A 16017-nucleotide genomic window follows, 5' to 3' on the forward strand; every position below is an offset into this window, starting at 1 on the left:
AAGTATAACACTCCTAACAGTAGATAAATTAAATGTCTGGTGTAATGTTAGTACAGTGACAGTAGATAAATTATAACACTCTAACAGTAGACAAATTAAATGTCTGGTGTAATGTTAGTACAGTGAATGACAGTAAAACACTCCTAACAGTAGATAAATTAAATGTCTGGTGTAATGTTAGTATAGTGAATGACAGTATAACACTCCTAACAGTAGATAAATTAAATGTATGGTGTAATGTTAGTACAGTGAATGACAGTAAAACACTCCTAACAGTAGATAAATTAAATCAAATCAAATCAAATCAAATCAAATTTTATTTGTCACATACACATGGTTAGCAGATGTTAATGCGAGTGTAGCGAAATGCTTGTGCTTCTAGTTCCGACAATGCAGTAATAACGAGCAAGTAATCTAACTAACAATTCCAAAAAAAACCTACTGTCTTATACACAGTGTAAGGGGATAAAGAATATGTACATAAGGATATATAAATGAGTGATGGTACAGAGCAGCATAGGCAAGATACAGTAGATGATATCGAGTACAGTATATACATATGAGATAAGTATGTAAACCAAGTGGCATAGTTAAAGTGGCTAGTGATACATGTATTACATAAGGATGCAGTCGATGATATAAGTACAGTATCAACGTATGCATATGAGATGAACAATGTAGGGTAAGTAACATTATATAAGGTAGCATTGTTTAAAGTGGCTAGTGATATATTTACATAATTTCCCATCAATTCCCATGATTAAAGTGGCTGGAGTAGAGTCAGTGTCATTGACAGTGTGTTGGCAGTAGCCGCTCAATGTTGGTGGTGGCTGTTTAACAGTCTGATGGCCTTGAGATAGAAGCTGTTTTCAGTCTCTCGGTCCCAGCTTTGATGCACCTGTACTGACCTCGCCTTCTGGATGACAGCGGGGTGAACAGGCAGTGGCTCGGGTGGTTGATGTCCTTGATGATCTTTATGGCCTTCCTGTAGCATCGGGTTGTGTAGGTGTCCTGGAGGGCAGGTAGTTTTGCCCCGGTGATGCGTTGATGCAGACCTCACTACCCTCTGGAGAGCCTTACGGTTGAGGGCGGTGCAGTTGCCATACCAGGCGGTGATACAGCCCGCCAGGATGCTCTATTGTGCATCTGTAGAAGTTTGTGAGTGCTTTTGGTGACAAGTGAATTTCTTCAGCCTCCTGAGGTTGAAGAGGCGCTGCTGCGCCTTCCTCACGAAATGCTGTCTGTGTGAGTGGACCAATTCAGTTTGTCTGTGATGTGTATGCCGAGGAACTTAAAACTTGCTACCCTCTCCACTACTGTTCCATCGATGTGGATGGGGGTGTTCCCTCTGCTGTTTCCTGAAGTCCACAATCATCTCCTTAGTTTTGTTGACGTTGAGTGTGAGGTTATTTTCCTGACACCACACTCCGAGGGCCCTCACCTCCTCCCTGTAGGCCGTCTCGTCGTTGTTGGTAATCAAGCCTACCACTGTTGTGTAGTCCGCAAACTTGATGATTGAGTTGGAGGCGTGCAAATGTCTGGTGTAATGTTAGTACAGTGAATGACAGTAAAACACTCCTGACAGTAGATAAATTAAATGTCTGGTGTAATGTTAGTATAGTGAAGTAAAACACTCCTAACAGTCTACTTCTACTGAGACAGGTTGGTGTCAGTTTAATCATACAACATGGAGCTGACTGGACGTGGTCAAGTCAAATTCAATATATCAACATTCATATATTATAGTTCTACATTTAACATTTCATATGATAATGTAATTGTATCATAGTTCCTCTATAGTGTAGTGATCCTCTACATTTCATATGATAATGTAATTGTATCATAGTTCCTCTATAGTGTAGTGATCCTCTACATTTCATATGATAATGTAATTGTATCATAGTTCCTCTATAGTGTAGTGAACCTCTACATTTCATATGATAATGTAATTGTATCATAGTTCCTCTATAGTGTAGTGATCCTCACTATATGAGCCACGTCACAATTCCAACCAAGTTACCCAATTGATGCCAATGGTGCGATGCGTAGGTTGTTCATCTTTAACACATGCAACCTGGGTTCGCTTCCCTGCCCCGCTGTTTGCTACATTGGTGTCTGAGACATGCTTTTGTGTGAGCCAGGTAACAATTCCCACCATGTGGGTTAACCCTATTGGTGCAATACGTAGGGTGTTGACCTCCCTGCCTGCTGTTTTCAACTATATTAACAGCACAGGCTGCCCGTAGGGTGTTGACCTCCCTGCCTGCTGTTTTCAACTATATTAACAGCACAGGCTGCCCGTAGGGTGTTGACCTCCCTGCCTGCTGTTTTCAACTATATTAACAGCACAGGCTGCCCTGTAGGGTGTTGACCTCCCTGCCTGCTGTTTTCAACTATATTAACAGCACAGGCTGCCTGTAGGGTGTTGACCTCCCTGCCTGCTGTTTTCAACTACATTAACAGCACAGGCTGCCCGTAGGGTGTTGACCTCTCTGCCTGCTGTTTTCAACTATATTAACACCACAGGCTGCCTGTAGGGTGTTGAACTCCCTGCCTGCTGTTTTCAACTATATTAACAGCACAGGCTGCCCGTAGGGTGTTGACCTCCCTGCCCGCTGTTTTCAACTATATTAACAGCACAGGCTGCCCATAGGGTGTTGACCTCCCTGCCTGCTGTTTTCAACTATATTAACAGCACAGGCTGCCCGTAGGGTGTTGAACTCCCTGCCTGCTGTTTTCAACTATATTAACAGCACAGGCTGCCCGTAGGGTGTTGACCTCCCTGCCTGCTGTTTTCAACTATATTAACAGCACAGGCTGCCCGTAGGGTGTTGACCTCCTGCCTGCTGTTTTCAACTATATTAACAGCACAGGCTGCCCGTAGGGTGTTGACCTCCCTGCCTGCTGTTTTCAACTATATTAACAGCACAGGCTGCCCGTAGGGTGTTGACCTCCCTGCCTGCTGTTTTCAACTATATTAACAGCACAGGCTGCCCGTAGGGTGTTGACCTCTCTGCCTGCTGTTTTCAACTATATTAACAGCACAGGCTGCCCATAGGGTGTTGACCTCTCTGCCCGCTGTTTCCAACTATATTAACACCACAGGCTGCCTGTAGGGTGTTGAACTCCCTGCCTGCTGTTTTCAACTATATTAACAGCACAGGCTGCCCATAGGGTGTTGACCTCTCTGCCTGCTGTTTTCAACTATATTAACAGCACAGGCTGCCTGTAGGGTGTTGAACTCCCTGCCTGCTGTTTTCAACTATATTAACAGCACAGGCTGCCCGTAGGGTGTTGACCTCCTGCCCGCTGTTTTCAACTATATTAACAGCACACAGGGTGTTGACCTCCCTGCCTGCTGTTTTCAACTATATTAACAGCACAGGCTGCCCGTAGGGTGTTGAACTCCCTGCCTGCTGTTTTCAACTATATTAACAGCACAGGCTGCCCGTAGGGTGTTGAACTCCCTGCCTGCTGTTTTCAACTATATTAACAGCACAGGCTGCCCGTAGGGTGTTGACCTCCCTGCCTGCTGTTTTCAACTATATTAACAGCACAGGCTGCCTGTAGGGTGTTGACCTCTCTGCCCGCTGTTTCCAACTATATTAACAGCACAGGCTGCCCGTAGGGTGTTGACCTCCCTGCCTGCTGTTTTCAACTATATTAACAGCACAGGCTGCCCGTAGGGTGTTGACCTCTCTGCCTGCTGTTTTCAACTATATTAACAGCACAGGCTGCCCAGGCTGCCTGTAGGGTGTTGACCTCTGTTTTCTGCCCGCTGTTTCCAACTATATTAACAGCACAGGCTGCCTGTAGGTGTTGAACTCCCTGCCTGCTGTTTTCAACTATATTAACAGCACAGGCTGCCCATAGGGTGTTGACCTCCCTGCCTGCTGTTTTCAACTATATTAACAGCACAGGCTGCCTGTAGGGTGTTGAACTCCCTGCCTGCTGTTTTCAACTATATTAACAGCACAGGCTGCCCGTAGGGTGTTGACCTCCCTGTTTTCAACTATATTAACAGCCTGCTGTTTTTCAACTATATTAACAGCACAGGCTGCCCAGGCTGCCTGCTGTTTTCAACTATATTAACAGCACAGTAGGGTGTTGACCTCCCTGCCTGCTGTTTTCAACTATATTAACAGCACAGGCTGCCCGTAGGGTGTTGACCTCCCTGCCTGCTGTTTTCAACTATATTAACAGCACAGGCTGCCCATAGGGTGTTGACCTCCCTGCCTGCTGTTTTCAACTATATTAACAGCACAGGCTGCCCGTAGGGTGTTGACCTCCTGCCTGCTGTTTTCAACTATATTAACAGCACAGGCTGCCCGTAGGGTGTTGACCTCCTGCCTGCTGTTTTCAACTATATTAACAGCCTGTAGGGTGTTGACAGGCTGCCCAGGTAGGGTGTTGACCTCCTGCCTGCTGTTTTCAACTATATTAACAGCACAGGCTGCCTGTAGGGTGTTGACCTCCCTGCCTGCTGTTTTCAACTATATTAACAGCACAGGCTGCCCGTAGGGTGTTGACCTCACCTGCCTGCTGCTTTTCAACTATATTAACAGCACAGGCTGCCCGTAGGGTGTTGACCTCCCTGCCTGCTGTTTTCAACTATATTAACAGCACAGGCTGCCCGTAGGGTGTTGACCTCCCTGCCCGCTGTTTTCAACTATATTAACAGCACAGGCTGCCTGTAGGGTGTTGACCTCCTGCCTGCTGTTTTCAACTATATTAACAGCACAGGCTGCCGACATTTTAACTATAAACAGACACAATAATACAAGGAAAGGATTTTATCCTACATCTGTACACATTATTATTTTAATTTATTTCACCTTTATTTAACCAGGTAGGCAAGTTGAGAACACCTTTATTTAACCAGGTAGGCTAGTTGAGAACACCTTTATTTAACCAGGTAGGCTAGTTGAGAACACCTTTATTTAACCAGGTAGGCTAGTTGAGAACACCTTTATTTAACCAGGTAGGCTAGTTGAGAACACCTTTATTTAACCAGGTAGGCTAGTTGAGAACACCGCTATTTAACCAGGTAGGCTAGTTGAGAACACCTTTATTTAACCAGGTAGGCTAGTTGAGAACACCTTTATTTAACCAGGTAGGCTAGTTGAGAACACCGCTATTTAACCAGGTAGGCTAGTTGAGAACACCTTTATTTAACCAGGTAGGCTAGTTGAGAACAAGTTATCATTTGCAACTGCGACCTGGCCAAGATAAAGCATAGCAGTGTGAACAGACAACACAGAGTTACACATGGAATAAACAATTAACAAGTCAATAACACAGTAGAAAAAAAAGAGAGTCTATATACATTGTGTGCAAAAGGCATGAGGAGGTAGGCGAATAATTACCATTTTGCAGATTAACACTGGAGTGATAAATGATCAGATGGTCATCTACAGGTAGAGATATTGGTGTGCAAAAGAGCAGAAAAGTAAATAAATAAAAACAGTATGGGGATGAGGTAGGTAAAATTGGGTGGGCTATTTACCGATAGACTATGTACAGCTGCAGCGATCGGTTAGCTGCTCAGATAGCAGATGTTTGAAGTTGTGAGGAGATAAAAGTCTCCAACTTCAGCGATTTTTGCAATTCGTTCCAGTAACATGGTGACATGGTGCTGCTAGTGAAAGAAAACATTAAGAGACAGAATACAGGCGGTGGAGTTTGCACAAAGTTTACGTACAACAATATATTGAACTAGGTAGACTGAGCATAGAGCTAAAGGCTATAACCACGGGGAAGAAACTGTTCAGATTGGGGTCTATAACATCCAATCACTTAGCTTGTGTATGACTCTATCAGGATATATATTCCTCTTTCATGTATTCTCCTTTGACAGATTTGACATCTTTTATTTACTGTTGTTTAGGCTGGTTGAATGAGTTGATGAAAGCTACTTCATCTGTAAGAAAACAGGCGGCTGCACCAGTGACTGTAAGTTATGTGATTTCCTCATATGAAATTAAAAGTACGTTTGTAGCCTACGCAGTTATAAAATGGCTGTTGAAACTGTGGCACATATTTCTCAGGACATTAGAAGTCAGATAATGTGTTGAGACGTAGGAAAGATGGGCAAACTCTCGTTGGTCTTGGCTTTCTACACACTATTATAAGGTTAGTCGATGTCAGACATTCAATAGTCAGAGTAGGTTTGAGCTATGATCACTTATCATGCTGACAAACCTGAGTGTCTCTGAACTGATCTGAACAGGTTTAGACTGGTCATCTATGATATGTAGGTTATATACAGTACATTCTCTGTCCTGCTACTGGTAGGACTATAACATTATGTGAACTGATCTGAACAGGTTTAGGCTGGTCATCTATGATATGTAGGTTATATACAGTACATTCTCTGTCCTGCTACTGGTAGGACTATAACATTATGTGAACTGATCTGAACAGGTTTAGACTGGTCATCTATGATATGTAGGTTATATACAGTACATTCTCTGTCCTGCTACTGGTAGGACTATAACATTATGTGAACTGATCTGAACAGGTTTAGGCTGGTCATCTATGATATGTAGGTTATATACAGTACATTCTCTGTACTGCTACTGGTAGAACTATAACATTATGTGAACTGATCTGAACAGGTTTAGACTGGTCATCTATGATATGTAGGCTGTAGCTGAGGTATAGACCTCAATATTGCATATCACTAACAAACTACTATTATACATAACCTAGTCTACTTTACATAATATAACATCTACATATCACTAACAACCCACTACTATACATTATAACCTAGTCTACTTTACATAATATAACATATCACTAACAACCCACTACTATACATTATAACCTAGCCTACTTTACATCATTTAACATCTACATATCACTAACAACCCACTACTATACATTATAACCTAGTCTACTTTACATAATATAACATCTACATATCACTAACAACCCACTATTATACATTATAACCTAGTCTACTTTACATAATATAACATATCACTAACAACCCACTACTATACATTATAACCTAGTCTACTTTACATAATATAACATCTACATATCACTAACTGCTATTATACATTATAACCTAGTCTACTTTACATAATATAACATATCACTAACAACCCACTACTATACATTATAACCTAGTCTACTTTACATAATATAACATCTACATATCACTAACAACCCACTACTATACATTATAACCTAGTCTACTTTACATAATATAACATCTACATATCACTAACAACCCACTACTATACATTATAACCTAGTCTACTTTACATAATATAAAATCTCTTACTTGATGCAAATAAACCTTTCTGAATGGATCAATAATTTCCCCCTCAGATCAATCATGTCCGTTTTAGCCCTTCTGTCTACATTCTCAGATACATTTAGAAAATAACAGATTGAAAGACAATAAACAGCCACTTTTAATGAATAAAAATAAGTGTGAGACATGGCCTTGTGTTGCTGTACTGTCTATAACTACCTTAACAAACAGTGACTTATTATTATTATTATTATTATTGTTGTTGCTGTACTGTCTATAACTACCTTAACAAATAGTGACTTATTATTATTATTATTATTATTATTATTATTATTATTGTTGCTGTACTGTCTATAACTACCTTAACAAACAGTGACTTATTATTATTATTATTATTGTTGCTGTACTGTCTATAACTACCTTAACAAACAGTGACTTATTATTATTATTATTATTGTTGCTGTACTGTCTATAACTACCTTAACAAACAGTGACTTATAATTATTATTGTTGCTGTACTGTCTATAACTACCTTAACAAACAGTGACTTATTATTATTATTATTATTATTATTGTTGCTGTACTGTCTATAACTACCTTAACAAACAGTGACTTATTATTATTATTATTATTATTGTTGCTGTACTGTCTATAACTACCTTAACAAACAGTGACTTATTATTATTATTATTATTGTTATTATTGTTGCTGTACTGTCTATAACTACCTTAACAAACAGTGACTTATTATTATTATTATTATTGTTATTATTGTTGCTGTACTGTCTATAACTACCTTAACAAACAGTGACTTATTATTATTATTATTATTATTGTTATTATTGTTGCTGTACTGTCTATAACTACCTTAACAAACAGTGACTTATTATTATTATTATTATTATTGTTATTATTGTTGCTGTACTGTCTATAACTACCTTAACAAACAGTGACTTATTATTATTACAGACAGTTACCATGGAGATGAAATGTCACAACTACGTTTTCATGTGATTGCATTAAATCATCTAATTGTTTCTGTGTCTGTTAGTAAATGTTTTATAAGAGATAAATAATAAATGATAACAATTGACATTAAATAATTACTGTGTTAACCACAACCAACATTTTGGATCTCTGTTTAGGGGTCAGTGCTCTAAAATGAGTCTCTCTGGGGAGAGAGAGGAGGGGGCCCTGCCTCTAAAATGAGTCTCTCTGGGGAGAGAGAGGAGGGGGGCCCTGCCTCTAAAATGAGTCTCTCTGGGGAGAGAGAGGAGGGGGCCCTGCCTCTAAAATGAGTCTCTCTGGGGAGAGAAAGGAGGGGGGCCCTGCCTCTAAAATGAGTCTCTCTGGGGAACATGACACCAAAGCTAAGAGGTAAGATGACAATTTTATACAAGAATTTATGTTCACATTTGTTTTTTAATCAGAAAAATAATATACTGTTCTCAGATTTTTCTAATAGATTTTTTGATGGGTATATATATACATATATATATACTCACGTAGCTATCTTAATTAAGATGAAAGCACTTACTGTAAATCACTCTGGATAAGAGCATCTGCTAAATCAGGGGTTCTCAATCCGGGGTCTGTGGAGGTACTGCAGGGGTTCTCAATCCGGGGTCTGTGGAGGTACTGCAGGGGTTCTCAATCCGGGGTCTGTGGAGGTACTGCAGGGGTTCTCAATCCGGGGTCTGTGGAGGTACTGCAGGGGTTCTCAATCGGGGTCTGTGGAGGTACTGCAGGGGTTCTCAATCCGGGGTCTGTGGAGGTACTGCAGGGGTTCTCAATCCGGGGTCTGTGGAGGTACTGCAGGGGTTCTCAATCCGGGGTCTGGGAGGTACTGCAGGGGTTCTCAACCCGGGGTCTGTGGAGGTACTGCAGGGGTTCTCAACCGGGGTCTGACTGTACTCGTTGCAATGTACAAGCATTTATAGGCATGATCAAAACCACTTTGTCTTAATTATTGCCTAATATAATGGAATGCATTTTTTAACAATGATTGTTATACAGAAATGTTATATCAACAACACTCTTCACTTCCGTTTAACAACTCTAAATATCTTTGGCATAGAAGGCATCAAGTCCCTTGCCAATAATGTTGCCTACAACGTTGCACAATGTTCATGTTCATCAAACACATATTACACCCCAAATACCTTCAAATGCCCAATTTAGGATTATTATTTAACAACATGATGTTGTGCTCCAAAGGGAGACCTTGAAATAACATGATGTAGATAATTAAATAATCAGAAGAAAAACGTGTTTATTATTATACACTCTTAGAACAGAAGGTTCCTTATAGAACCAAAAAGGCTTCTATCACTTCCTTAAAGTGGAAATCACTATTATATATTTTTGGGTTCAGTGAAGAAGAACCTCTAGAGTTCTGATCAACAAAAGGTTCATGTTTTGAGGATGTGAACCCAGCAGCCCTCCAGTGGTCAGATCAATTCCACCAGTTTTTTTGCCCGGCCCGGGATTTGAACCAGCCACCTTTCGGTCACAGCTCCAACTCCAACCTGAGTTAATCTTCAGAAATAAGCATGAGTTAATCTGCCAAAATGAAGACAAAATGCTATGCAGACATAAATGGTATACTTATTATAATTATTATACATAAATCATTGCCAAAAGCACAAGACATACTGTTGCATGTAGGTCTATATTATTTATGGATTGATCATATAGAAATATAAAAACATTATTTTTAACTACTACAAAGCAATTACATGGCTCAGGAACCACTGACTCACTGCATTATTCTATAGTATTATCAAGACACCTGCTGTTAACTCTTAACTACTTAGGACAGCTCACTTAGGACAGCTGCTGTCCTTAACTATATCTGCTAACTACTAGGTGGGTAGGACAGTCAAGGTGTTTAGGACTAGGTGGGTAGAGACTTCATAAATAGCTTTAATTTATACCCATAAGTGTAAAATGTCTTTATTCTCAGCACTTATACGACCAATGTTCTACTCTGAGACACTTTGTGGATATGGTCCCAGATCTCAACATGAATGTTGCATAAAAAAACATAATTTTTTGTTTGTTTTACATAATAATAAAAAATGAATATTACCATGTAACCCACTGTAAAAACTGTTGCTCACTGGAATGTGTCCCACGTATTGCACAACAGTCCGCGCCCCCGTACAGAACTGTCCAGCAAGTACCCTGTAGTTGATTGTGTTGAACTGTCCGCGTTACAGAACTGTCCGCGTCCCCGTACAGAACTGTCCGCGCCCCCGTACAGAACTGTCCGCGTCCCCGTACAGAACTGTGTCCCCTCACAGAACTGTCCGCGTCCCCGTTCAGAACTGTCCGCGTCCCGTTACACAAGCATATTGTCCGGTTACGCGCAGAGTGGACTGAGGTGATCTTGGGGAATAACGACAGAGTTTGTTACAGTGTTGAGACACCGAAGTTTATTGTTCAATTTGCTTTTTGCTTTACGGTCAGGGACAGTATGAGTGTAGCCAGATCCTTTTCACTCTCTATCCTTGTTTAATTTGTGTTTCACCGGATTCATCATCGAACCGAGGGACAGACGAACGACCTGCTAGCTAGTCGGTACAGCTCGGTAAGCTAGTTAGCTACTCTACCAGCAGCATCCTAGTTACCATAGCTACTCTACCAGCAGCATCCTAGTTACCATAGCTACTCTACCAGCAGCATCCTAGTTACCATAGCTACTCTACCAGCAGCATCCTAGTTACCATAGCTACTCTACCAGCAGCATCCTAGTTACCATAGCTACTCTACCAGCAGCATCCTAGTTACCATAGCTACTCTACCAGCAGCATCCTAGTTACCATAGCTACTCTACCAGCAGCATCCTAGTTACCATAGCTACTCTACCAGCAGCATCCTAGTTACCATAGCTACCACTACATCTTCACCGGCTGTCTGCATTTCTTGTGGACCGATGGAGCTCCCCGGTTGTTTCTTCCACCTGTTAAATCCCGGTGAGGCTTCTCCCTCTCTCGTTGACGGATGCTGGCTACCTCTGTCCGGTTCTCCTCTCTTCACCAGATGGACGGTAACTTTAGTGTTTTAACCTCTGTGTCCAAGGACCGAACTTTTGAATATTATTTTCAGGGCGCCTCAATAGCAGGTATTGAACCCCGGGTAAATAATCACTAGTCAGAACCTCAACCTCAGTATACATTCATTATAAAAATCATCTTAATATCTGATATTGTGAGTAAACAACCTCGAGAGTGCGTCTTCCAGCCCTCCAATAAATTACATCATTCAACCCTCCCGGTTAGTAAATTTACCTCAACATCCCCCGGAGAAGCAGAGTAACGACACCAGCCTTTTAGCGGGGCTGACAGACACTGCTCTCGCGCGTTAACTAACGTCTGGAAGTCCGTTCTATTTGTGAAACTCTTCTTATGTTTCCCCATCTGAGCTCAGAGTAGATGAGAGATGTAATGTTTGTCTCTGTTGTGTTGAAGACCAATCCAGCAGGAGAGACCAGCCTCCCCTGTTCCCAGCTGTGTGTCCATGAAGAGTGACCAGTCTATCTGAACCTCTAACCTTTAGAGAGGGAGACTTTTCTACTGAACAAAGGTAAGAAGAACTCATGGGTCCTGGTCAGTGAGTTAAACAACACTGTCTCTAGTCATTTCTCCTCTCCCATTTTCCCATTTATTGTTGTTGTTTTCATAATCCATAGGCTAATCATTTTGTCCATTTTCATAGTCCTAAAACAAAATTAAACAAACACAACATTTCTCGTGTGTGTGTGTGTGTGTGTGTGTGTGTGTGTGTGTGTGTGTGTGTGTGTGTGTGTGTGTGTGTGTGTGTACTCCTGGATGAGGAGATGTAATCTCATGTTTTGTCCACAGAAACCAACAGGAGAGATCAGAGTCAGAGATTCTCAGTGGTCAGTCTTCCCAGAGTCATCAAACAGACCTGGCCTCCATATTCAGTGTATGTGGTCCTGTTATGTACATTTGTTTTTGTTTACCTCAAGTAAAGTTGATCTGTCAATCATTCATTAATGTGTTAATGAGAAAGCATTTATTCTCTTGCTTAACTTATTTACTTTATTTATTTCAGATGCTTGAAGAGAAAATTATGACATTTGTGAAGAACGAGCTGAAGATGTTCAAGAGGATTCTTAGTCCAGAACTCCCAGAAGGCTTTGAGAGTCAGAAGCAGGATAAGGAAGTGTGGATGCTGAAGATGAGCAGCAGGAGAGCAGTGCCAGAGAGGGGGCTCTGAAGATCACACTGCACGTCCTGAGGAAAATGAACCAGAAGGAGCTTGCTGACACACTGGAGAAATGTAAGATCTGTCTGCCTCATGTTGAATGATGTTTTATAACATTTAAAAGCTGTAGCTAAAGTACAGCTAAAGTAGCTGTGTAACTCAATGATATTGTAGCAGCCTTAACACAACACCAAGTGACCTCATCAAGTAGCAGCAGGAATGTGTTGTGGTGATTAATTTAGGGAGAAAGAGACAACATTAATAATACCAATAATAATATAATCAGTCACACCAGTCTGTAATGCATTATGAAAACATTTACACATTTATACAGTCAGTTAAGAGAATAAATTATTATAATGTACAACTTTATAACAGTCCTACAATACTGTAGGCATTAAAACAGATGTAATATTAATATCCTCTGTGTTATTTCTAGATTCAGATGAGCTTGCTGTGATTTGCCAACGTGAACTCAAATCTAATCTAAAGAAGAAGTTTCAATGTGTATTTGAGGGGATCGCTAAACAAGGAAACCCAACACTTCTCAATAAGATCTACACAGAGCTCTACATCACAGAGGGTGGAACAGGAGAGGTCAATAATGAACATGAGCTGAGACAGATTGAGACAACAACCAGGAAACAAGCAAGACCAGAGACTGCAATCAAATGTAACGACATCTTCAAACCCTTAACTGGACAAGACAAACCTATCAGAACTGTGCTGACAAAGGGAGTCGCTGGCATTGGAAAAACAGTCTCTGTGCAGAAGTTCATTCTGGACTGGGCTGAAGGAAAAGCAAATCAGGATGTCCAATTTGTATTTTCATTCCCTTTCCGGGAGCTGAATTTGATGAAAGAGGACAAACACACTTTCATTGAACTTCTTAATCACTTCTCAATGGAAACCAAACAATCAGGAATCTCCATCTACAACAAGTACAAAGTTCTGTTCATCTTTGATGGTCTGGATGAGTGCCGACTGCCCCTAGACTTCCAGAAGAACAAGATCTGTTGGGACGTCACAGAGTCAACCTCAGTGGATGTTCTGCTGACAAATCTCATCAAGGGAAATCTGCTTCCCTCTGCTCTCCTCTGGATAACTACCCGACCTGCAGCAGCCAATAAGATCCCTTCAGGGTGTGTTGACCAGGTGACAGAGGTACGAGGGTTCAATGACCCACAGAAGGAGGAGTACTTCAGGAAGAGATTCAGTGATGAGGACCTGGCCAGCAGAATCATCTCACACATAAAGACATCAAGGAGCCTCCACATCATGTGCCACATTCCAGTCTTCTGTTGGATTTCTGCAACAGTCCTTGAACACATGCTGAAACATAAGAGAGAAGAGATGCCCAAGACTCTGACTGAGATGTACACACACCTTGTGGTGTTTCATACCAAACAGAAGAATGAAAAGTATCTTGGGAAAGAAGAGACAGGTCCACACTGGAATAAAGAGAGCATTCTGTCACTGGGAAAACTGGCTTTTCAACAGCTTGTGAATGGCAATCTGATTTTCTATGAAGAAGACCTGAAAGAGTCTGGCATTGATGTCAATGAAGCCTCAGTGTACTCAGGATTGTGCACACAGATCTTTAAAGAGGAATGTGGGCTGTACCAGGACAAGGTGTACTGCTTTGTTCATCTGAGCATTCAGGAGTTTCTGGCTGCTGTATATGTGTTCCTCTCATTCATCAACAACAATGAGAATCTAATGGACAAACTGCAAACAAGCGACAAGCCTGAAGTTACTTTCTACAAGAGTGCTGTGGATAAAGCCTTACAAAGTGAGACAGGAAACCTGGACCTTTTCCTCCGCTTCCTTCTGGGCCTCTCACTGGAGTCCAATCAGAAGCACTTACGAGGTCTACTGACAAAGAGAAGAAGCAGCTCACAGAGCCATGAAGAAACAGTAAAGTACATCAAGGAGAAGATCGGGGAGGATCTCTCTCCAGAGAGGAGCATCACTCTGTTCCACTGTCTGAATGAACTGAATGACCAGTCTCTAGTGGAGGAGATCCAAAGCTTCCTGAGATCAGGAAGTCTCCTAAAACCCAACCTGTCACCTGCACAGTGGTCAGCTCTGGTCTTTGTGTTGCTGACTTCAGAAAAGGAGCTGGATGTGTTTGACCTGAAGAAATACTCCAGATCAGAGGAAGGTCTTCTGAGGCTGCTGCCAGTGGTCAAAGCCTCCAGAGCTGCTCTGTGAGTAAATAAAATGACATATAAGAACTAATCATCAGGAACAAATATTCAGTTTAGAGAAAAATATGTATTATAAAATGTGTATAATATTACATTGAAAAACATATTGAATAAATTCATTGATTTTCACATTAGTATAACAATATGACCATACAATTCTAGGAAACGGAAGATGAATCTATATGTTGTTTGAGAGAATAAACCAAATGCATCTACCATTGTCCTTCTACACTACTGGTGTTAAATTAACAGTGTGTTTGTGAAGTATGATGATCTCTTTGTCAGGCTGTCAGACTGTGGAGTCACAGAGGAAGGCTGTGCTTCTCTGGTCTCAGCTCTGGAGTCAAACCCCTCACACCTGAGAGAGCTGGATCTGAGTAACAATGACCTGAAGGATTCAGGAGTGAAGCTGCTCTCTGCTGGACTGGGGAATCCCCACTGTAAACTGGAGACTCTGAGGTCAGTATTATCAGATATGAAAGCACTTTATGTATGTAGTTCTCCCATTTGAAAAGTCGTAATTATTCGGTTATATTCACTTATAGTGTATTAAAGTAGTCATACGTTTAGTATTTGTTCCCATATTCCATGCCTGCAGTGATTACATCAAGCTTGTGATTCTACTAACTTTTTGAATTAATTTGCAGTTTGTCTTGGTTGTGTTTTAGATGTTTTCCTAAAAGAAACTGAATGGTGAATAATGTCCTGTCATTTTGGAGTCACTTCACTTGTATTGTCAGTAAGAATAGAAGATGTTTCTGAACACTTCTACATTCATGTGGATGCTACCATGATTATGAATAATCATGAATTAATCATTAATGATGATGAATGAGAAAGTTACAGATGCACAAAGATCAGACCCCCTCTGTTATTGGTAATGGTGAGAGGTTAGCATGTTTTGTTGTAGCCTCTGTTTTTGGTAATGGTGAGAGGTTAGCATGTTTTGTTGTAGCCTCTGTTATTGGTAATGGTGAGAGGTTATCATGTTTTGTTGTAGTCTCTGTTATTGGTAATGGTGAGAGGTTAGTATGTTTTGTTGTATCCTCTGTTATTGGTAATGGTGAGAGGTTAGCATGTTTTGTTGTAGACTCTGTTATTTATTATCAAGATCTTTTTTAATCATGGCTCAGGATTAATTTAGTCGTGTTTAGAGACATGTTGTCTACTCACTTATAAAGAACATTTCTCCAGTCATCATCCACTATTCAGTTAATAATTGACAAAACATAACCCAAAATACATCCAAAACAAACTATGAATGCATTAATGTCACCTCATATGTGTAACGATCTGAGTGTAGTGGGTG

The 16017-nt window shown here is 40.9% G+C and overlaps 2 protein-coding genes across 2 annotated transcripts in view; both read left to right on the forward strand.

The window, feature by feature from the left end:
- Window positions 1–8564: 8564 nt before the first annotated feature.
- LOC121844457 (NLR family CARD domain-containing protein 3-like) overlaps window positions 8565–16017 on the forward strand; it is a gene marked incomplete at its 3' end in the record, with an annotated part of 68263 nt that continues 60810 nt past the window's right edge. Inside the window, exon 1 of the mRNA XM_042314574.1 lies at window positions 8565–8643. Within this exon, the coding sequence (XP_042170508.1) occupies window positions 8606–8643 (38 nt within the window). The remainder of the gene's footprint in view (window positions 8644–16017) is intronic.
- LOC112264130 (NLR family CARD domain-containing protein 3) lies at window positions 12135–15048 on the forward strand (the record flags this gene model as incomplete). The annotated part of the gene is made up of 4 exons (XM_042314573.1): window positions 12135–12216; window positions 12346–12573; window positions 12938–14708; window positions 14994–15048. Coding segments are annotated over exons 2-4 (1863 nt in total), but the record flags the coding sequence as incomplete, so codon positions are not given.

The sequence above is a fragment of the Oncorhynchus tshawytscha genome, unplaced genomic scaffold (genome assembly GCF_018296145.1).
Source record: "Oncorhynchus tshawytscha isolate Ot180627B unplaced genomic scaffold, Otsh_v2.0 Un_contig_9573_pilon_pilon, whole genome shotgun sequence".
NCBI classification, from domain to species: Eukaryota; Metazoa; Chordata; class Actinopteri; order Salmoniformes; family Salmonidae; genus Oncorhynchus; species Oncorhynchus tshawytscha.